The sequence below is a fragment of the Ambystoma mexicanum genome, chromosome 5q, assembly GCF_040938575.1.
Source record: "Ambystoma mexicanum isolate Mex_15411 chromosome 5q, UKY_AmexF1_1, whole genome shotgun sequence".
Lineage (NCBI taxonomy): Eukaryota > Metazoa > Chordata > Amphibia > Caudata > Ambystomatidae > Ambystoma > Ambystoma mexicanum.
This window is the reverse complement of record NC_090933.1, coordinates 113,526,541-113,551,066: the sequence shown is the minus strand read 5'-3', so window position 1 is coordinate 113,551,066 and position 24,526 is coordinate 113,526,541. Positions and strand designations below refer to the sequence as shown.

At 46.4% G+C, this 24,526-nt stretch overlaps 1 protein-coding gene across 2 annotated transcripts in view; it reads right to left on the bottom strand.

The window, feature by feature from the left end:
- The window catches only part of CTNNAL1 (catenin alpha like 1), a 989,054-nt gene that overhangs the window by 248,460 nt on the left and 716,068 nt on the right, over positions 1 to 24,526 (bottom strand). For both annotated transcript variants that reach the window (XM_069620628.1, XM_069620627.1), the window contains exon 11: positions 17,526 to 17,676. In XM_069620628.1, the coding sequence (XP_069476729.1) occupies positions 17,526 to 17,676 (151 nt within the window). The remainder of the gene's footprint in view (positions 1 to 17,525; positions 17,677 to 24,526) is intronic.

Sequence of the window (24,526 nt, the reverse complement as noted above, 5' to 3'; positions counted from 1 at the left end):
ACAAGCTTGCGCACCAAAGACTACAGCATATCTGGTAATGGGTCAGGGAAGCATTAGGGTGTTGAGTGTGCGCACTGCTAGCCCAACTGTCAGCAAGCAGGTTAGGTAATTAATGCATGGCGACACAACTGTGGCATTAATGCTCATTATTCTGTGGCTGCTAAACATGTATTTCCTTTCCTTACCCTGCCCCAGCAATGTGGTTTTGAGGCCTTATCTTTTTTATTGCACAACTATAAAATCATGAAAACGCCTGTGGCCAGGCTAGGGGCAGCCTAGGCTAAGAGTGGAACACGTCTGTGGAGGGCTCAGTGGAGGGATGCTCCAAGGATCAATCCTAGGGCCCTGCTTCTTAGTTTAAAACATTTAGGTTAGAGGTGATTTGGTGGCTCTGACTAGGCCATGACTGGTTGATTAGCAGTGATCATGCAGTGAGGAAATGAGTTAACACAGGAGGCTGGAACATCTGCAATGGAGAGGACAAGCTACACTCCTCTCCCTGAGAAGTTCAGGACCAGACCCTGGGATCAGCAGGGTGCTCAAAGCTAGAGATTAAGGAAAGGGTCAAGAAGCTATCACTTAGGGCAGGGGTCTGAAAACAGGCTTCTCTCCTAGCGTTTCTGGACTGCGACTTCCATGATCCCTCACCTTTGAGTAGGCTGGCTAGAGCGGATGGGGGTTGTAGTTCAGAACATCTGGTGAGCCAAAGGCTTCAGCCCACACATCTTAGGAACACACAGGACAGAATAAAGTAGAATTGCATCAGAAAATTAATTGACATGGATATGAAGGGAAATCCAGTGAGGGGAAGGCCTCTGCAGTAGGGGCGGTCATCATTCCTGGATCTAATGAATAATTAAGCAGCTGTGGTACATTTTACACCAAAAGGTACTATGGGTGTTAAACTAAACAGAAAAAAGAATGGCTGCAAATACAAAAACGGATGAAAAAGATGGTAACTATAGGACGTGATGGAGTAATGATGGACTGTGCAGCAACTTCCTCCTGTTGTGCTCCAAAGTGTTCATAGGATTCAGAGAATCTTTTTTCTAAACAGAGTCGTCCAGTCATGCAATGCTCTACTTTGCTGCTTATGATTAGCTATTAACAAAATGAAGAAGCCTGGCTATAAAGTTCACCCTGACGGAGGAGGAGGGTGAACCCGGAAAGATATTACATATGGAATTTTGGAACCAGTGTACCCATGGATACCCGCAGACACCCTAGTTTAATTGGTGTAACTGGGGCATTATTGAGCCCATTAGGTAGACCATGCCTGAACCCCCTGAGAAAGGTAACCTGTTAGTAATTACCCGATCTCAAAGAAACTGGATATACAGGACTGCGTCTCCCAGTATGCATCATGTTTAGAGCTTCAAAACCCGGAGTGGATTTTGCAAGGTCTACCTGGGGATTTAGAGGAAGATGCACAATGGGGAACCACTAGCACAGTCAGAGAGACCCCTTAGACAACAGGTGCAAATCCTTGAAGGGAAAACCCTAACTCATTCGAACACCCTCGCCCCTCTTTCAAGCAGCAGTGCTTGTGCAGGAGAACAGTTTTCTTACTCCCCTGCAGCTAAAACATTTAAGGAGAGAAATGAGAATTGCTTCCTTCCACCATCCTAAAAGAAAAATGATTCTTCACAGGTAGGAAACTTACTAGAGGTTTTCCTGTCCTTGGTGTTTGCATTTCAAACCCCTGAAACACCCAAACGAATTTCCTTGCCTTAGAACAGCCATTAAGCAATGAAGAAGCAGAGCTGCAAATGAACTCCAACTTCTGCGCTGAAGACAGAGTGAAAGAAATCCAAAATGGAAGTAAACCTTCTTGCACCTGGCTGGTACTAGAAAACCAATTATCCAATCAATTTGAACATGTGCCTCAGACAATGGGACGATGGTGAGGTTTGTAAAACTGAGGCAAAGAATCACAGACACGCCTCGGAGCTGGGCAGAGAGGAGTTTGTTGAATACGCTGGGAAGCACCAGAGAAGAGCAACGCTTTAAGCTCAGAATTGGGGGCGGGTGCTCCTGGGACAAAGAGGTGAACCCTTGGATTTCCACAACAGCGGTGCACCCCAGAGAGGAAGGGGCTTCCCGGGAAACTTCTGAAAATGGTTATGCTCTATTGAGGGGAAGGAGAGCCCTTTAATCCCAGAAGTGGGGTGTACTCCAATGAGTTGGGGGAGGGGTAAATCCCCTTGAGGCCTGAAGAAAAATATACCCCAGACACCCAAGACCCAATAGAGGAGGGGGTGGGGGAAGTAGTTAAACAGAGAGTGATTTTTGATTCCTGCAAGAGAGGATATGTAACAGAGGAAAACGCCTTTGTACCCCAGAAGAGGGGTATGCTCCAGTGAGGGGAGGGAGCCCAATTGGGCTAGAAGATGGGTGCCTGGGTGAAGAGAGAGAGAGGGAATAACTTTTGGGACACTTGGCAAGGGGGAGGAAACCACAAAATATCATGAGAGGGGGAGAAGCCGGATGTATACGATTTGGCTGTGGCAGAATTCTTCCCGGCTGAATTGACTGTGGTCAGTTTTGCTGTGAAGACAATTTTGCCATATCCGGCAAAAACATTACCTCCCCACAGCCCCCAATACATTATGTTTCGCAGGGACCTCTATGAAACAGTCATCCTAAATCCATTTCCATGCAATAGTTTTTCATGTTTTACTGTTTCTTAGTAAAATCCTTTAACTATATTCCCGTGTCAGTAGTTGTGTGTGCCCTTTGCCTGGTGACAGTATCATGTACAAGTAGAATAGATGGAATTCATACATGGCTGGCATCCACGACCGGAGGAGTGTCCGTGAATAGGAGAATCCTACAGCTCAAAGATCTGTTCAAGCATCATTGCAGTTCTTTTGGGGATGTTGCGATATTTTGTCCCTCTTTCAACATGAGTGACACGAGTTATACATTTTCAAGATGATTTTGAGGGGATCACACTGTCCCTCCCTTTCTTTAAGTGTTGCTTTAAGATAAAATTGAATTTAACAAGCTTTCACAGAATCTTGATTCATAAAATAATAAATCCCGTAGGGCATATGAAACGGGTTTAAACATTAGGGAGATTAAATAGATGCTCACACCTCCCCGAACTTAAGCACTTTAGGGAGCAATCTGTAAAGTCCCCCTACCAGAATCATTTGGTCATGGATTTCTGGGAATCCAAAAGAGGGTAAGGTAAGAAAAATACTTCTTAGTGGCCTATTAATTTCCCCCACATGGATGTGAAGATTCTCACTATGCTGTTAGCAAACTGATTAACTTTAGTAGCACATATTACAGTCCATCCGTGCAAAACCGCTTTACTCATGGCAAAATGATCCTTCATTGCACTCAGAGTGGTTGTTATCACCATCTGAAATCAGGCAGGCAATGGTCTGTTTTCCCGCCCCATGTAAAATCCATTGTTTCATGTTTTCCCACCTCTGATCCTCTAGCATTCTGTAAATAGTAGCTCATTTTATAGAAGCCGGCCGCCACAAAGTGACGGCTGCCTACAATCCCATTGCATGTATGGGGCTTGCCAATCTTTCAATGAATTCTGCTTCCCATTGCAGCACTGGGCGGTCATCTTCAAGATGGCAGAATGAAAGCATGCCCATCAAAAGATCTCGGCATTCTTGAAATGAGGCATTGATTCTAACTGTGAATCATTACAAGTGTTTACATGACATTCATATGTTGTAATAATGGACTGTAATGAATTATGATTCACTTCTGCCCTATGTGACAGAATTCATTCTTGAATTAAGCATGTAAGTGGTAGCGGATAGCTCTAAACATAGCGCGCCCATGTACGATGAGGAGCAGCTGTAGCACAGGCAAGGGTTCAAAACATCTCACGGCTGATGTTACCTTCATATTTCTGAAGTCGTAAATTGAGAACCACAAATGTGGGTAGAAGGGATTGTAGTTAGAAGAACCTGTTACCAAGTGCTCTGAAACAGTAATTTTTAGCATGCAGCGCCATATAAAGCACCAAATAGGATTGTATTTATTATTACAGTGAACGGCGGACAGCACAGGGGCCATGTGCTCGTCTTGGACAACCTCCACCCTTCTGCTTGAAATACACTTCCCCCACCCCAGCCTCCCTACTGCTTGCCCAAACTTCAATTTTTCAACTGCACATGCTTGTTGGAGTCTGTCGACAAACCTTTCACTGCGCGAAGGAAGCTTTATCAACATTCGAATTGAAAGGCAATGCATTATTTTATTTCAATTAATGACTGAACACGAAGCACTCCGTTTTAAAAGTGCTGCCATACCACTGCTGACAGAGCCTTACATGTGTCAATTTAAGCATAACTGGATTTTGGAACAGAATTAAGCATTATACTTCAGAAATAGGGCAAATTCATTCGGATATCAAATCATATGTTTGAACAACAACATAACAAGTGGCGACTAATATCTTAAGTCAAAAGCAACACCGTCTCTTCCCCCAAGTCACTGGCTCTTTCTCAAGTTAAGGACACATTCTCCAGGATGTATAGCTGCAAACCTGTGTGCTATGTCGCCTGGTGGATAAGAGATCAGGCAACACACGGGAATAGCTCAACACGTGTGTTTGTACTCTGCATGAAGAGGCAAGACGGATGCCTGTCAGAGTTCGGGAACCAACACAAAAAAGGAAGACTTGTGTGGCAGTGTCAGGATGGAGGGATACATCAGCTCAAATCAAGTGAAAGGGCCTGTGCTAAGGGGGCTTAATGCCCTTTATCCAATCCCTAGTCTAAACCCTGCAGTTCTGGGGGTTTCCACACCTGGGAAAGCGTCCTTCAAAGTCACATAGGGTGTTTTAAGTGAACCAGCGCACTTCTGGACTTTGCCTTGGCAGGTGATCAAGAAGATGCCATGGCATGCTCTGGAGCTCTGCAGGCTTGTGCCACATTCCTTCTGAGGCAAGAATATTCGGCTTACCCCTTCTCCTAAAGGGGTCTCCTTGCGGTCATTCCTGGGCTTAGGGCTACCACAGACTGCTCTCAGGTGCACTGGACTGCATGACACCCCTGCCCTGCTGGATAGGCAGTTAACACCGAGATCTGCGCTGCAGCGCCCAGCATGCTATTCGCTTTTTGCTTCTATCCGGTACCCTCTGGCACGTTCCAGCTTTTAGCACAAGATCCTCCGCAGGCTCTTTATGCTGTTCCCTCCTGCAAGTCTCAACTCTCTCACATTGTGGCCTATGCAGTTGAGCCATCTCCTGCTCCCTAGCTCTCTCACACTGTGGCCCATTTGGCCTGGCCACTTCCTGCCCTGTCCACATTTCTCCTGCTCCTCTATCTGCTACAACACCAACTCTCTGGAACACCATCCTAAACAGTACTGGCTTCCTTCTGCCACTTTATATATTGTGGCTCGGGCACCAGTTATTACAATAAGAGTTCTGATCGGTGGGTCCATTTCCCCATCAGCCAGGGTTACATGATTACTGTAGGCTAGGTGGTTACATCTGCCTCCTATGTAGGGTGTGTGTACTTTTCCCAGGTGTTGGTTCTCTCGTAACAATTCAGTTTGGCTCATGCTCCTGCCCCATGGCCTAATGACCGAAACAGGGTGTCCACCATCTTGAGTTCTGGCTCAGGCATCATGGCAGATGGGCGGAACCCAATTTTGACTGGCGGTGACTTCAGGACTGCTAATTAAAACCAAATTTGAGCGGGCCTGAGTGCCCAGTTTGCCTCTCCTTGAGAATACACGCTCTGCTTGAGGGTCCATTCGGATACCGGGGGCTGGCACCTTGCAAGCGCACTCACCAAGGAGTCCTACTCCCTGAGCGGACGTTAGAATTGATAATCAGTCAGCAGCCAGCCTTACTTAAATAGTTTCTGTAGGTAGTTATCTCAGGGTTACTTAATCCAAGTGCCACTCCCCTTTGAATGTAATATTATGGGTCACATGCCTCCATTTCTCGTGAACTCGTTTTCCTGGTGGGATACCTTGGGGACATCTGCATGCAAACAGGGCTTGCATCACATTGATGGTGGCTTTCTCTGGCCCCCGGTGCTCTGCAGTCCTCCAACTATGGTATCCCCAGAGGCGACCCTGTCATGGCTCTTGTCAAGGGGTATATTATGTTTGTATGATCACTCCCCTCAAAAGCATACAAACCTTGTGTGTGTTTCTTAGCCCACAACATTAACCTTACATAAATACATTTCCTGATGTTCCATATGAAATATGAATTTCATCTACACGATTAAACATTCGTTTTTCTGAAAGGATCGCTAAATGTGGTATTTAGCTGAGATTAGTTACACCACTACGGTTTCAACTTGGAACCAGTGATGCTGCTGTGAACAGGATTCCCATTGTTTGATGCCCATCAGTAACAGTTGAGGAAGTCTGTTGTCGGTCAGTCGATTAAATATCAGACAGATTACATTTTATCGAATATCTATTGTTTCAAACCAATCAGTGGCGAGAGAGGTGAATCAATTAGGATATGTAGGGCATGTGTTGTGATGGACTCCGCATGTTTCATTCTGGGACCCTAACCATGGAGGACACAACAGTAGGATGTCACAATAGATGCTGAATTGCTAGCGAATCCATCATCTAATAAATGACTGACCACCTAAGCTGATGGTGGAAGGACCAGGGAAGTGGATGCTGAATTTGAAGGAAATTAACTGAGGGTGGTAGGACCATCTTTGGAGTGTGGTAGGGGTGGTGCTTTCTGACACTATCTGCATTGTCAGTTTAGCAAAAATATATATGGCAGAAAAATAATACATATCGCTCTCTCTTTCTCTCTCTCCCTCCTCCTCGCTCTGTAAGTTAGTCTTCTTGTTTCCCACATCTCTATTATAAAAGCATTGTTTGCAGTTGCAGTGACAGTCTCACTATGACACAGGTGGCAAGTACATAGTGTGATCTTATGGAAATGTGCTATACTAACCATTGTAGAGGAAGATTCCATTTTGTTGGTGAAACAATTGGTTACTATTGAATGATTTCATGATACAGATTCAAAACCTGGATATCTGGTCACCATATGATTTGTGGCTTTCCATTTAAAAGATGACCACACCCAGGTTTGAAAAATTATTTTTCTGTCATGCCCTGCGCCGATTTACTGAAAGGCATAGCTCGATTCCCCTACACCACTGGCCCAATACTCGCTCTGTGACAGCATCTGCAGACATCTCCTTTGTTGAAGGTTCTCTAGGTCCCTAGAAACATTACTTATGAGCTGCGACCAGTTTGCCACTCTGGGAAGCCTTGAGAATGAAGCTCAAGGCCTTCAAATGAATACAAGCTTGAAGCGTGAGCCATGGAGATCCATGAGTGTGGCCGTGATCTGGTTTAATAAGTGCTGATCTGAGATTAGACCTGCCGAGGCATGAAACAATTGCCTTTAGAGACAGGCTAGGGTGGAACCAAGGATGTGTTAATTGAAGGCTACAGGGATTTGGGAATCATGTAAAGTGAGGGGAAGAAGCCATCAGGTTGCACCTTTATTTTATGTATTTATTTATTGTCATTTATACAGCTTTTTGATCCGCAGCGCTCAACAGAGATGTTTATGATTACAATAAATTAGATACAACAGGTAAGGACCAAAAAAGAAAACATTTTTCAGTTGCTGGATGTCTGAAAAAGCCACGTGAAGTAGATCTTTTAAAAAAAAAAAACAATTAAAGAGTAAGGCAAGAACGAATATCCAAAGGTAGGGGTCAGAAGTTAAAAGGAGTGAAAGCTTGGAAATCACATAGAAGATGTTGAGTAGTAAGTAAAACCAGAGCCAAAGAAACCTAGAAGGCTGATGGAGAGGGATAGGATCAGTAAGATAAGGTGCGAGAGCATGAATACATTGAAAAAGAATACAGACAAAGTGAGAGAAACCCAAACACAGACTAATGGGACGTCTACAAAGCCACAGCAAATAGATTGAAATTGGCGGAATTGCTTAAACCACAAAGAATCCAAACTGAAGATTGCATAATAGACTGAAAAGGGAGTACTGCATATTTCTGAAGACCCACATACAATGAGCAATAACAATTTAAATAAGAAAGAACCATTGTTTGAGAGCCAATCTTCTATTCGAAGCAGAGGTGCACCTCAGTTGGTCCGGGAGGACGTTATTCATGGTATTAGCAGAATGTCTGATTGGGAGACTCACTGTGAAGTGACATCTTCAATAAAGAGTTTATCCTGATAAGATTAATAAACAATGGGTAGACCAGCCATGTTGTTATGATTTATAAAACAATATCAATATGAAAAGATGAGAAAGTGTCATGATTCCTGCCCCTCATGTCCCCAGCCCTCCAAGATATCATGCTGGAGCCAGGCCACAATCACCTACATGGCCCTCAAGGGCCTCTCCATCCCACCAAAGACCCACTTGGAGTCAGACTTGGCGCTTGTGGCACCAGACTTACTCACTCCCATAGGATAACATTGGGGATTGGACTTGTAGTGCATTGATGGGGACAAGATGGATGCCCCCACATATTTCGATTCCCAGAACTGCATGTGCAGTCTAGTCTTTTGGGTGTGGTTCAGCCCATAGACACCTGGGATACTCAGAGACTATTTAAGCCACGCCCAGGCTGAGAAACATGATTTGTGTTTTCTGCACCTGCAGCGTGACACTCACCGTGTTCGGATCGGTCTCCAGTAGGCCTGCATCTTTCTTCTGCGCTCAGCTCCTGCAAGAACAAGAACACTGTTAGGAACAGCCTTACCTTGCGGCACTTCTGCCCATCATTCATCGCTCCTTCTCTTCTGCGGGCATCTTCGGCGGCGTCATTCCCATCCCGGCACGCCGCTTCCTAAGGAAAAGGGAAAAAAACAGAAAAAAGGCATTAGTAAGCATTCAGCAAATCTTTGCTTATTTTTAAAGACTGTACGAGCTTCAAACGCTTACCTGAATCCCAGCCGCTCTGGGGGAACTCTGTCTCCGGAACTTCTCATCCATCTGCAAGAGGGAAAAGACACTCGAGGTTAGCGTGGAAACATCTAGAGGCGCCGCATACTGCGCTTACTCACCGCATTTCTTTTTCATAACCGGCATCCACGCTGAAAACGTCGCGGCACCTAAAAGACACAGAAAAAGAAATCAGTTCAATACAAATACGAAAGGGTTGCATCGTGCATCGCGCTCTCACACACCTTCAGCGCTACTTAGCTCAGCAGCACGTCGCCATCCCCGGACGCCGGCCATCAGCTAAGGAAGGAAAGGAACGAAGTTAGAGAACTGTTCAAAAGACTCATACTTACCTGTCGGACTCTTGCCAGTGAAGTAACTAGGCAGAAACGAGCCCGCATCAATCGACGCGCCCCTGCGCTGAAAGCAGGACGGAGAGCGCACTTTCCAAGAAAAAAAGGCCCAGTCTCCAGTCGAGTAGACTCCAGGGAAGGGTTCGAGGTCGTAAGAGGATAGAACAGGCTGAGTGACGTCCCCGTGGGTACCAGGTGAGCGTTACAGAAAGGAGCAGATTGGTGCATTGACTTGTTATATTATAACTAGAACGTTTAAAGACCCACTTATTTAAGTAAGTCTGGTGATTGTGGCTTTCATTGAATTTTGTGATATCTGTTTCAATCAGGTTATGCTCCTTTTCTAATTATATTGTGTCATCTGCACCAGAATACGATTTAGTTCGCTGTGTGCGCGTGATACATTTTTCAAAATAAAAAATTCAACGTTGTGTAACAATTAGACTACTACTCCCCCACAAGTCCTGCACAGGTTTCTTAATAGCTCTGTTAGCAAAATATAATGGACATCTGATGTACGGCCACATGGATCTCTTCCATACGGAAGGATTCTGCTAAAAGTTGGCGAAGGTCTTTCTCAAAGAATTGAATACCTGATGTAGTTGATCATAGCAGGGTCTGGTTTCGTTGACCGAAGAAACAGAATGCACATCCCTGTCTGTGGAAGATGTCTGTAGAAAAGGGGGCTATGAGAGTGTGAAAGACATACACTCCACCATTTTACATGATTTCAAACTTGTTTCTCTTTTCCTTTTTTGTTTCTTACAAATTTCTTTTTCTTAATTTTCCTCTTATTTCCTTTCTTTTTCCAGTGTAACAAATGAACAGTGCAGCTTAATCTACTTACATATTGGCATGGTATGCCGCTTTTCTATCCAGTTTCAGCTATTTTGTATTGACTATGTTTTTATTATCGAAAGTTTAAGTTAAAAAAATTAAATCCAAAAATGTAAACTTGAACCAACAGTCTAACAAGGCTACCATATATCATGTGTATAGCATGGGTTAACCTACATAAAAACACATTTAAATAGTTCCATCACTTAAACATGGTATCTATGGAACTCTTGACCTCCATTCTATTGTACCTGGATGACACATTGCTGATTGAGAGAAACACTTTCTGACAGAGTTTTTTTGTTGTTGTAAGAATTATGAAAGGGTTTATCCTTAAAGCCCCAAAATACACAAACTAACCTAGCATGAAGCATAAGCAATCCCCAAGGTCCTGGGAATTGTTACAATAGAAAATTGGTTAGCCTCACCTAACTCCTTTTACAACCCAGTGCAAGTCGACACTAGCAAAGAATGTAGAGGATTCTAATTTGATGCCAAGCCCTGACCCACTGCAAAGGCAGTGTAGAAAGAGATAGAAAGCAGAGGAACGACCAACTAGAAGATAAAGGATGGGGTGAAGAGAATTTCGGAGTGGAGGAAGAAGAGTGGTCACCACACATCTGCATATTTTACATACTATACGGGCCTAAAAAGATCCTCTAGATTCCCTGAAACTGATCCTCTTTGATGCACAATTCACTCTAGAGATCTGCCAATTTAGTGATCCATGTCTCCATGTCTGTCCCATCCCCCACCTAGTCCCAGCATAATCCTTTTCATATGATATCATGTGAAAATATTTATTTAGTTTTTCCAAAAAAAGCTCAGGGCAGTCTTTCCAAATCAAACTATCAAGCCCCTGCCGCACACGGGGGGGCTTAGGGGCTGACATGCGCAGCCAGGCCGGAAGACCGAAGACAACGGCCGAAACGGGCAAGTGTGTGTGCTTTTTTGTATCTGTGTGTATTGAGGGAGAATGTAGCATGTTGGTGGAGGGGATAAGTTATGTGTTAGGGTGTTTGAGTGGGGCTCGAGGAGGATTGTTTGTGTCATGGAAGGGAGGTGGCAGGTGAGTGTGTGTGTGTGTGTGTGCGCGTTTGTGGTGAGAGGAGGGTTTAGGGTACTTTATGTTGTCAGGAGCGGGTGGAGGAGCAAAGAAGGGTTTGCGGGAGTAGATAAGGAGACCTGGAGGAGGGAAACCCCCCAAAAAGTGACCCATGTTGAATATTGAGAGCCTCACCAATTCGTCTGGAGAAAAATAAATGATATTTTTGTGCGCTGCCTTCAATATTTGACAATATCACATCGAACCTTTCATACACGTAGCCCCCAGTAGGATACACTTCGTTGTATCGGCTTGCAGAGACTTGTTGGCAAAGGTGCTTCCAGTATGACAAGCCTATAGTGGACAGAGACAGACCCAATCTGGATTAAGCTGATTCGGTTGGAAAACTCTACCCAAAATCTTGAAACATTAGGCCAGGACTCCAGCATATTTACCTGCGGTTCCGGACAGAACCAGCGGCTGTCGCAGTGTACAATTTGACGGTCAAAGGTTTTCTTATTTGAAGATTGGTAGGGCAACGTCTGCAGTGTTTGTCCCCTGCATTGGGAGTCCTGGCGCAAATTTGAAACAAGAACCTAAGCCACGTATACACCCTTTAAAAGTCCCAGAGCGGCATGAATATTTGAGAATCTAGAGTGCTTAAGGGGGAAAGACACTATTTTAGCAAAAACTGTCAATGTTATCAATGGATAGACTAGAAATTACCAAGATGATCATTACTTTGACATGTTTTTGGAACCCTGTCCTTAGTTCTTAAATTATTGCAAACAACTTTGCTTTTAAATAGCTGGTTTGGTGCAAATTCATATATATCGTCTGGTTTCCTAGCCTTACTCATGGCTGTTTGGCTACTGAGATAGCAGATGTCGCTTCCATCTCAGACACCGTTGACATCCATAACCTCATCATCTCGCACAACCTCGACCTCCTGGCCATCACAGAAACTTGGCTCCATGACGCCGCAGGCCCCTCCCTTTCCTTTGACACCCCCCCGCCCCCTGGCTTTGCCATGCTTCACAATGACCGTGGGCCTCATTACACGGTAGGCGGAGGACCAAGGTGCTATTAGCACCTTGGTCCATGCCGGTAAAATACCGGCACCGCCTTGGTGGAAAGGGGAATTACCGCCCTATTCCAAGGTTGGCGGGGCGGTAATTCCCCCTTCCCCCATTGCCCTTCCCCATTCCGATTTTTGCCCCATAGGGCTCTATGGGAATGGGGAAGGCGCTAATTACGGTGCCGCAAATTGCAGTACCGTAATTAGCACCCTAGTCCCTTTGCAGGTTGGTTTTTAACGCCTGCTAAACAGCAGGCGTTAAAGTACCTACCCGCAAAGGGACCTCGTATTAAGGCGGTAAGGGTTAACGGTCACCGGTACCATTACCAGTGACCGTTAACCCTTACCGCCTTCCGTGTAATGAGGCCCCATGTCTCCAAAAAAGCTGGTGGAGTCACTCTTATCTTCAAAGACACTCTCGACATCCACAAAATCACCACACCACCCCTCACTAACTGCCAAACCGTATCCGTCAAGCTCTCCTTGTCCGCCTCCAGCACCATCAACATCCATGTGATCTACCGCCCACCAGGCCCAACCTCGACCTTCATGGATGACCTCTCCCCACCTCCTCCTGCACAACCTTAAACACCATATAAAGTCCCTCGCCCAAGCGACTTCAACCTGGGTTACGGGGACCCATCTGACAAAGACACCACATCCCTGTCCTCCACTATGGATTCCCTCAACTTCTCTCAAACAATCCTCAACCCCACACACCACCTTGGCCGTACCCTGGACTGGTTGCTCGACCATAACTGCCATCGCCTCATCATCTCCAACACCCCATGTGCCTGGTCAGACCACCACCTTATCCTCTTCTCTATCCCCACCAGCCAACCTGTCCCCGTGCACACCCCCTCCAAACCCCACCCACTTACTCCTGCTGCACCCACAACCTCACCAGTGACCACCTCATACCCCTCCTCAACCCCCACCCCACCACCAGCAGGAACGACATCGACAAACTATCACCCTATACAACACCATCCTCACCACGACTGTGGACACACTTGCACCCTTAAAGAAACACTCCCCCAAGCCATCCTCTCCTACCAACACCTGGTACACCCATGAGCTCCACACCCTCTGCTCCAAAATGTGGGCCAGCAAATGTGCCTGGTTCACATGCCCCTCCACAAGCCGCCTTATTCTCCCCGAAGCCTGCCAGTGAGTCCCAAATTATGAACTGCCTTTTATTTGATAACCTGAGCCAGATTGTGTCATCCTTTTTACGAGGCCACCTTACTCCGTGCTGTCCATCATAGGAAGAAGAGCTGACTCAGCCACCTTGATCCTTTATGTTATAACACCACTGACTTTCCTTTGGATACACATTGCCCTTTGCAGACTTTTTGTATAAGAGATAGGGCTGGGGTTAGGTTTTGTTAGTATAGGCCATTTTGATTTGACAGACCGACTAGGACTGTGTTTTCTTTATTATTTGATGGTAGAAACTACTCCCATCATAGCTATAGGGCAAAGTAGGAATTTTTCCAAACCCCAAGAATTTAATAAAGGTTTTGAAACTTGTAGCTCTTGTGTCAGTGTCATACTTATAATACCATGCCTCCCTTCCCCATGGTGTCAGCAGTGGAATACGACTCAATTGCGACAAATTGGATGACACTAAAATTCCAGAAACTTAGCCACAGAGCCTCAAACCCTTCTACCGCGATGAAAGAACCCATATGCTTTGCTATATGTAGCAGAAGAAGGGCCACAATCCCTCCTGGGAAAAGAGGGATGATTCCCACTGACTCAGTTCTAATACCCCCTGCGGTTTGTTATGCAAGACTGGCCCCTGGTTCAGCCTGGAAATTTGGTCTGGATGTCCGAGCAAGCGTTATATATCCAGACTTTCGGGGAGACATAAAAGTTAATTTACAGAACCATGGTGAGCCCCATTTTGAAATAAGTTCTGGGGACAAAATTGCACTGGCAATTCTTGAGAAAGCTCAATTTCCCAGTTTTGCAGAAGAAAATGAACCCGAAGAAACAGAGAGGTACCTTAGGTTTTGGAGAGGCCGATGAGACACGTAGCACCGGAGTAAAAGGGGAAGATGAACCTACCAACCTTCCCAATCTAGCATTCGCCCAGTGAAATTATCCAGTACTAGCACAGGCTTTCTTGGGCGTGATTCCTGAGGTGGGGGGGACAAGAAAAGGGAAGTCCCTTTTTCTTCCTGAAACAGGGATAACTACATAGAAAGGAATCCTCCAGGGAAGGCCCAAGTAAGAGTCAATTAGTAATACCCCAAAAGCATTTTAAGATTGTGATAGAGATTGCACACTCTCACTCGACAAGGGGACACTTGGGACAATCTAAAACCCAAGCTCACAACAGTGGGAAATTCTATTGGCCGGGGATCCATTCTGACATAAAGAACTTCATTCAGACATGTGAGATATGCCAAAAAACCAGTTCACATATTCCCCGTACCTGCCCCTCTAAACCCACTACCAATAATAGAAGTTCCTTTCTCTAGAATTGTAATGGATATTATTGGACCACTGGAAACTTCTAAACTGGGCAATAAATATGTTCTCATAATCTTTGATTATGCTAGCCGGTACCCAGAACCCTTCCCCATGTGGAACACCACAACCCAGCAAATTTCAAACACCTGCTACCATTCTTTTCTAGGGTTGTTTTCCCAAAGGAAATTCTAACAGATCAGGGCTCCAATTTTATGACTAAGCTCATGGGTGAAGTTAAAGAATTACTACACTTTACCACCTTAAGAACCTAAGTCTACCACCCCCAAATGGACGGATTGAGAGATTTAATAAGACCCTCAAATTGAGTCTGAGAAAGTTGGTAGACGAGGATGGGAAAGACTGGGATTGTATGATTCCTTGGGCCCAATTTGCAGTGAGAAAGAGCCCCTCAGGTACCCACCGGTTTCTCCCCTTTTCGAGTTACTCTAAAGTAGAGAACCAAGAGACGTCTTAGACATGGTCAGAGAGACCTGCAAAGAATGAGAAGAGGTGCCAATACCCCTCTCACAGACAGCTATCCGATTGTGAGAGCACATGAAACTCGTCCGAAGTCTAGTCCACAGTCATATGGAGAAAGCTCAAGCCCAATAAAAACTTACCTATGACAAGAAGGTAAATCTAAGGTCATTTTCAGTAGGTCAGAAAGTGTTAGCACTTTTACCTACCTCTGAAAATAAACTTGTTTCAAAGTGGCACAGGGCCCATGAGGTACAAATGCAAACAGAAATCTGTACCTATAAAATAGCCCAACCCGATAGAAGGCAAAAAATCCATCTCTACCACTTAAATCTCCTGAAAGAGTGGAAAGAAAATCCTTCTGCTACTACCTCTTCTATACCATCTTGTTTGGTACCCGAGGAGATTGACAAATTAGAATGTATTCCCCATGAACTACCAAAACATAAGCAAAGGGATTTGAACAACCTTACTGCATACCCCAATGTATTTTGTGAAAAATCAGTGAGAGTACATGGTACGTAGCACTATATATGGTCCTCCCCCATTGTGTTGGTGACTAAACCCGATCACTTTTGGAGATTTTGCATAGACTTTAGGCAAGTCAACGCAATCTCTGCCTTCGATGCCTATCCTATGCCACGTATCGATGATTTAATAGATAAACTGGGAAATGCCACATTCTTGTCAACCTTAGATTTAACCAAAGGATACTGGCAGATCCCTGTGCATGGATCTGCTAAGGAAAACACAGCTTTCTCAACGCCAATAGGGCCATTCCAATTCAAAATACTTCCTTTTGGGTTGCATGGGGGCCCCAGCAACTTTCCAACGACTCATGGACAGGATATTACAGCCATATTCCGATTTCTGTGAACATAAAATAAGTAAGGGGAAGGGAATCCCTAAAGAAAGTGAATGAAGCTTGGGGAGGGGCACCTCTGCAAGTGCTGTGATTGCGAGGTCCGAGCCCGGCTGAGGGAGATCTACATGGAATCAGGTACTTTATGTTGAGAGGTCCGAGTCCGACAGAGGGAGACCTACGTGAACTTTTTTTAATCTATGAAAGAACTTTTGGAAACCTGGAATAAGTGACTTCAACGTGCAAGGCCAAGCGGGCCTCGTCACACATTACGAACCGTCTTTGCTTTGATAACCTGAGCCAGGGTGTGTCATCCTGTTTACGGGGGCTGCCTTACTCCCTGCTGTCCATCGTGGGGAGGAGAGCCAACTCCGCCACCTTGATCCTTTATGTTATAGCACTGACTTTCCTTTGCATACACATTGTCCTTTACACACTTTTTGTATAAGAGATAGGGCTGGCATTAGGTTTTGTTAGTATAAGGCATTTTGATTTGACAGAGGCTGACTAGGACTGTGTTTTCTTTATTAAGTCGATATTAGAGACTACTCCCATCATAACTATAGGGTAAAGTAGGAGTTTTTCCAAACCCCAAGATTTTAACAAAGGTTTTGAAACGTGTAGCTCCTGTGTCCGTGTCATACTTGTGATACCATGCCTCCCTTACACAATACAGAGGACAATTCACACACAAACTCCACCTGCAGAAATGCTTTTGAGTGGGAAGGTCTACCCCACACCTAGAATGTACAGGCTGGGCCGTGCCTGTCTTTCCCTGAGTGCATCTCTGTGCGGTAGTCCTGCAATTTGTTGTTCCTCCGCGCAGGGGTGGGTGAAGTGCAATGGGGAAAGGGGACTGTATAGAATTTCCCTGTATTCCAAGGCACCAGATGGAAACTTCTCATGCAAAGTCTGAGCCATTCCATCACTTATTTCCATTTACAACAATGAAAGAGGAGTGAAAATGTAAATAATGGATTTGCACTGATGGGACTCCAGCCTCCACCTGCCTGGGAGTAACATACCAATGGATATTCAAGTATCTGACACGCACCCGACTCTTACAGATCCAGTCAGGTCTCCTCAGAGCCCATGCGGCCTCCTGCATCTAGACTCCCCATGTGAATCAGAGTTCTTCTGCGCTGGATGGTAAAGGTACAAAATGTGAGGGGCACTTTGCCCTCTCCCGTTCTGTGGTGCCCCGTCGCTTGCAAGTTGGCCCCAGAGGCTGGTGCAGCAGACTTGTCGTGTTTCGGCCTCAATTCCAACCTAGCCTCACTTAAATTGAACACATCAATTTGAGATTGCACTACAGTGGGCCATATTAACTTCTGCGAGTTAAGGAACATGCCAAAAATATTAATTTGACCACGTGTTATACATATATATCTACCATTAATACAAACAATCTTCTGTGCACCGACAAAAAAGCAAGTATGGTTCTCGTTGCTGTATGTATATAAGTAGGAGCTGTTTTGCCCCGGCATTCGTCTTACCTCGCCTCCCCTCAAAGACGTCATTGATTTCCCTCAGCAATACGGACATGTCGCAGAGTTGGGACTCCCAGGCTTCGCAGAACACCTCAAGGTTTTCCTTTGCAATCTTGCTGGAAGGGTGCAGGGCCAAGGTTTCCGCTGCTGAAACGATCTGCAGGACAATGGCGAGAAGGGGATAAAGCGGAGGGATAATGAGCCATGCTGCGCAGGAAGAAGAACAAAAGGGGAATGGTTTCACGTGGTTTAGCTCAGGACAGGGTGACCTGAACAACCGCAGAGGAGGAAAAGCAGGGCGGCCCGACAATGCTGTGCAGATATATGCGACTCCCATCTCCGCAACCTTGCTCCAAAGGACTGCACGAAATGACTTGACTGACTTTAGCTCACTTGGGTCAAATGCGGGTTTTTATGTCCGCAAGCATCTGCACACTTAATGGGATTCATCAAAATCGCACCAAGCTAACAAGAACAAAGTCCGGCCCCTGTATTGAAAGAAAGTACTTTTTTTTCTCTCCAACCAAATCTTTATTGACAAAGAATAGCACAAAAAAGCAAAAACAGTTGTCCATCGATATTATACTAGCAAACTCGCTCTCCTATACCATTCTGTTTAAACACCTACTCTTTGTACCTGTTGACCCCTATGTACAACTGTCCAATCTTGAACTCAGAACTTTCCTAGCCAATGGGGCTCATGTCACTGGAGTGTGGCGCCCTGATGCCAGAGGGCTTGTGTGCGCTGTATAAATGCAAACATAAATGTCACAATTGTCCATTCGTAACAATGTCTATATCAACCATATAACCATGACCTATATCTACAACCTCCGGTATATCTAGAATTCCCCCCTGCGCCCCCCAGGTATTCACCAACTATGTATACCTTCATTGTTCATCAATTTTCTGTTCGCTCTTCACTCTTCTTCGTCTGGCAACATATCCAGTAATGGTAATCTTGTGGGGATGTACAACCGATTGGCACCCTTAAGGGCGTACGCTAGAAAGGGAAACCAAACCTTCCTGAACCGTGCTGGCTCCCCATGGACTGCTGTCGCTCTTTGCACCCTAAAGATTTCCCACACAGCATAGCACCACTGTACAATCGATGGTGCTTCACTCTTCCGCCATTGCCTCGCAATGCATCGCTTAGCATCAGGCTTGCACCCAATTCTCCCGGCTCTGTGTCATTTCATCGCCATATTCTTCAATGCCTGGCTATTAAACGTGTACATTCTAACGAAAATGTTCATCGATTTTTTTAGTTTTTTCTCCCCCTTACCCCACCTATTCTTACCTATTCCGTACCCACCCAAACCCTTATTTGCCCTCTCCCCCTCAAAATTCGATGAACATTTTCGTTATAATATTCACGTTTAAATGCCAGGCTTTGAAATGTACAGCGATGAAAGGTCGTCGTACCATTCTCCCAACCTCCCCCCGATCTCAGCTTCTCCCGGCCCAGAAGTATTAAGCAGCAAAAAGGCCAGTTCGAAGGTTAGACTGGACCCTAGAATCTTGCTAACTCTTGACTTCACTTCCTGCCAAAAGTGTTTCAGCTGCGAACACCCCCACCAGATGTGCCCCACTGTCCTCTCCTCCCTGCACTCTCGCCAACACAGTGGCGAGTGGGATTCCGTCATTTTATTCACCCTCTTCCGCGTGTAGTGCCACCTATGCAATATGTTGTACTGCAATTCCGGGCTCTGCGTAGACGTGGACGGCCCAAAAGCCCCTTGTGTAGCCCACTCCCTATCCGTGAACTGCCCTTCCTGCTTCAGACTCCCACTTGCCCCTTAATTTCGGCAGGCCTTGCTCGGTCTCTTTTGTATATCGTTGAAATAAGTCCTCGATTGGTCTCGCTATCTGAGATCGTCCTTTCCCGTCTGTGCTCTAGTCTGTTTGTTTTGTTTGTTTGTTTGTTTTATTATTTATAAGGCGCGCCAGACCCAAGGGTATCAGGGCAGAAAAAGCAACAAGAAAATGTTCAGCTTCGGTTACATTGCTGTGCAGTTATAGATATACAGATTATATACAATGGGAGTAAGGTAGTTAAGGTAGCTAGACTGATATGGGCAGATAGTCGGAGAGTGGAAGGCATGACCGGGGAGTGAATAAGGGCGGAGAGGAGGTGGACAAGGAGGGTATAGTGGTGAGGGTCACCCCCTCTTTCATTGTCGAGGTGCCTGCCCAGTGTTTAAGCTGTTGGTAAGTAAAGACATCCCTATATTTCAGCCCAAAATCCTAGGAACATCTGGCGAATCTCTTGAAGTCCGCCCCCTCATACAAATCCTCAAGCTCCCTCAGCCCTCCTACTGGCCACCGCTCAATTCTAGAATGCTCCATCCCTGGTGGAAAAACTGGGTTTCGAAGCACAGGTGTTTTCAGTGACGGCCATGGTGCCCATCTATGCTCCTATTCACCTCATGCCGAATCTGCAGTCTGCATCTTGTTATGGGGTTTTCCCTGAGCCCCGTGGACCTATCCCCTCTTCTCAGCCACGGTATCTTCCACATGTGTTCCCCCACAACCCCCTGCTCCATCTGCACCCAGTGTTTCAAATGGCCCTCCCTTGCCCACCCTGCAAGCATACTTAGTTGCGCCGCCTGGAAATAGCTCATCCTATTGCACACCCCACCCCCCTTGCCCTTTGGGCTTCTATAAAACAGTCCTCCCTACACATGGCTTCTTCCCATTCCATACAAGTAATATACTTTAAAGCCGCCTTCCATAGCGCACAGTCTGCTGTTTGGCTGCTTCTGGGCGCATAGCGGTGGAGATATTTGGGTTTAGAATAGCATGGAGAATCACTTTGGCCTCAGTAGGATGGTGGATGCCCACCGATCATAGCACAATGCTTTGTTGTTCACCGACCACCTTAGTGTGTGTCGTGGGCCTCACTCTGTGCACTAGATTCCCATCATGCATTCTTGCCTTGGATACAGCAGGCCTGCATGCCCTTCACATGATGAAGAGTAACTCCTTGGCAGTGATACCACATAGGTGTCTCTGTCTCATAACTACAGTCCTCTGCCAGGTGCCGAGGCAGCTTTTGGTGCCAGGAGGGAGCGGATAATAGGGCACCAAGGCGGATCTAGAAGAGGGGGCACTGCCCCCCTGCTCACCTGCTGGCCCTGCCACTGTCCTCTGCAGCCAGCGATCTTCTCTGCCACCTATAAGAAAGATGTGATGGTAAACGGTTACCAAGCGGCCCTCACAGGCCCTACAACGTTGGAATGATCGCTTCCCGTGCGTTTGTGTGAGCAAAGGGTGAGACCGGATACTCCCACCAAGAGCTTTGTCAGTCAGTCAGTCAATAGAATTGAAATGAATGGCACAGAGACACTATGATGCAGGGATTAAGGAGAGACACATTGTAATTGGTTATTTATATAACCACAGGTTTCTAAGCGCGGACCCGGGGATCGAACCGGTGTTGCGCCGCGTCGTCTTGCTTCCAAGGCAAGCGCGCTGCCCCTGAGCTATCCACCCGAGACCATCTTTCCAGTAAGGTGAGAAGCAGGGCTAGGAGAAAGGAGCTGCGCCACGTGGTGGGTACCTTTGCCCCAGACGTGGACAGCAATACTATAAAGAAGTCTATATGAAATGAGCATCCACACAGCACTGCCCGGAGAATGTACGAGGAAACACTCTGCCACGCCACAAGGCAACAATATTATACCTTACTGTCTCATTTAACAACAAGAGTGAACATGCGGGGGCATTGCGTTTATTATGTATTGAGAGCAGGGTGGCCAGGTGACCATGTCAGGAAGAACACCATGTCCCAGTACTGGGCTTTCACTTCCCCATCAATTGTCTGCTGGGAGTTTTAGTGTTGAGGCAATTCAATTGAATAACTTGGTACCGTTGTAAATTTATGGTAAATGCAAATGGAGCCGAGAGGTCGAGTATGGCGTCCCTGATGACATGGAGTCCTCTGGCAACCTGAGACGGGAGCACAGGCTCATAACAGCACGGATGATACAGACTTCATAACACACGTTCGGCGGGTTGATTCTGCCTTTTCCCCTCATGTCCCAGTGAGACGAGTGTCAGCACGCAGACAGAAATTGGAAATCTGGGAAGACCCATTGTGGCAGGGTCAGGGGCCTGACCGTGTCAAGAGGGGACGGGGCCTGCTCTCAACCTGGGGTGGGAGGTCTACCAGGGCTTCCACAAGAGCCAGTTCTGCTCCAGAGGCGGAGTGTGACATTGGCAGGGCCCCAGTCTTTCACCCTTTTACCTGCGCCTGCATGACTGAAACAGGTGCCATCTTGTGTTGCCCCATTCCTGTATTGCACAGAGAGCAGTAGAATATAATGGGATTAGTCGTAGCATAGAGTGGAGGGGACTAGGAGCAAGAAGAACATCGGAGAGAAAGAGGGGAAAGAATGATAGCGTGGGAGGAAGAAAGAGAGGAGAAGAGAGCGAGAGGAAGGATGGACCATCAATATTAGGGCATGCCAGGAAAGGAGGAAGCAAGACCTCAGGGCTTGAAAGAAACTTCCTGCACCAATTGTATTGTGCAGCCTGGTTTAGGATGCACCTACATGGTTTATTTATTTATTTATTGTTACATTTGTATTGCTCGCCTAACCCTCAGGTTCCCAGAGGGATCGAGATATAAAGGGTGTTTGCCCTTAGGCCATCACAATCAGCAAATCGGGAGTAGGGGGTTGCAGATCTCCAAGGATTTACGCTGGGATATAGGCCTGGGCAGGGACGGGACCGCCCCCAGGAGAAGAGCGAGAGAGGGCGGCCCTTAGTGAGCACCTCTTCAAGCCTTTCAATAAAAACCCTTGAACGGTCTTCGAGAGTTGGTGTGTTCTTGAGGCCATCTGTGATAATGTATGAGTGAATGGATTTGCGAGTGGATGGGACAATGGCTTTAATAGTTGGACAGGTGAAAGCACTGTCAGAAGGGTGCGCTGGTGGGTAGGTAGGAGGGACGGAGGGAGGGAGAGACAGAGAGAGGAGTTTTGAAAAGAAGATGTGTACATGTGGATATTCAGACAGCCTGAGCAATCCCACGTCTGGGTGCCTTATAGCAGAATACCACATGTAACGAAGGATACAACAGCCAGGTGACGTGAAGGGAGACATTAGCACATCCAGGGAGCACGGCACGGAGATGGAAGTTCAAACTGATGAAAGATGACCCTTCCCAGCATTCACATATGTACAGGAGATGGGGCAGAGCGGGATGGGGTTATGCTGTTGAACGATTTAGGTGCATTTGTTGAAATGATTTAGAGCTTCGCTGAAGCACTCCACAGAAGTTAATATAAATGGTACCACATAATACAGCAAAGATTATGCAGAGGTGATGCCAAGCAGTAACAGAAGCCAAAGAGATCAATAATTGGGCAGACTGGAAAGTAGGCAGGTTTATTTAAGTGAGTGCCAAAAATATGAAGCGGTTAGGGAACTGTTAGCAGATACATGTTGGGAGCAAAGAGAGTGAGAAGGGGGATATAGGGAGGTCAGAGAAGCGAGAGAGGATGGAGACAAGCCATGAATGCATTTATATATCACACAAACGAAGCAAAAAAGAAGACTTCCAAAGGGAAGAAGAGAGGAGGAGCAAAGGGAAGGGGTAAATGAAAACCGGGGAGATAAGGGAAGCATAGGACGAATGGCTGATGTCACAAATCGGCCAGGATACCACTCTGACCCCTTTATTCCAGGTGCGTTCCTACGAGCAGTAACCCCCTACTGTCTAATTACTGGCTTCACTTAGAAATGACTCCCTATGTGCCTAGGGTCTAAACCCCCTTCAGGACCTCCTTGCTTTCTCTACTCTTGTCAAAGGTTAGTGTTTTAAAAAGGGTCTGGGATTGTGCCTAGCATTTACTCATACTCAAACTACTCCGCTCGAGCTCATCTACATCTCTCTCTATCAACTCTTACTCAATCGTTTCTCCTCCTACTCCTCCTGCCAATTCTCTGTCCCTCCAATGGTGCACTCCTCCCTAGGTTTGCCCTAACCCACTGTTGTCCGCACTCCTGCCCCACTCCTTCCTTGCTCCTGCTACTACACCCCTCCTCCCACCAAGCTAGTCAACCACCCTCCTTCCACTCTTTTCTAACCACATAACTTACTCTACTCACTGGCCACCCAAACATTCACACTCGCACTGCAGATCTGTGGCCACTCTTCCACCAATGCTTCTTCAACCACCTCCTCCATGAGCTGATATACCTTCCTCCCGCCAGCAGCTCTCTTGGTCCACCTTCACATCCTCCTGTGACCTCACCCAAACAAACCACACTTCCTGCTTCCTGTCCCCTTCTGATGTTCGCTTCCCCCTCTAGGGATAGGTCATGTCTCCGGCGCCAATCTGGTCTTGTCCTTCTTCCGCAGAATGTGTATGGGTGAGGGGTAGTTGTCAACAGGTGGAAAAGCCCCGCCTACCCACTTCCTGCACGGGTAGCCCCGGATTCTCCATGGTGGAGTGACCCATGGTTTGTGAGCGGCTGTCCTGCAGATATGTCTACGTGGGGGAGGATAGACCCTCTTTGTTGAGGCTGACGGCATATCGCTGTTGAAGTCCGTAATACTACGCAATGGTCTACAGTATTGCGTCAAGTTCATTTGGCTTGCTCGCTCGCAATCATTTCTTCTATCACCTAAGCCGATGCATTACGTGGTGCATGACGGGGCTCTATATGGCCCCGGTAGGATAGCTCAGCGGCAACGTGCTCGCCTTGGAAGCAAGATGACATGAAGCAACAGAGGTTCGATCCCCGGTTCGTGCTTAGAACCCTCTGCATATTTAAGCGCGCTATAAATACGCAACTAAGACAAAAAACAATTACGCAACTAAAAAAAAACGATTCCTGTAACAGCGCCTCGATGCCCGCGGGCTGTGTGAGCGCTATACAAATGCTAAATAAATAAATATGCGTTAGAGCAAGGTACCCATCTGCCATGACGGCCACCTCTAGGAACATTTCATCTCTTTCGCAGGCCTTCGATGGTTTGTCCACTCCAGCACAAC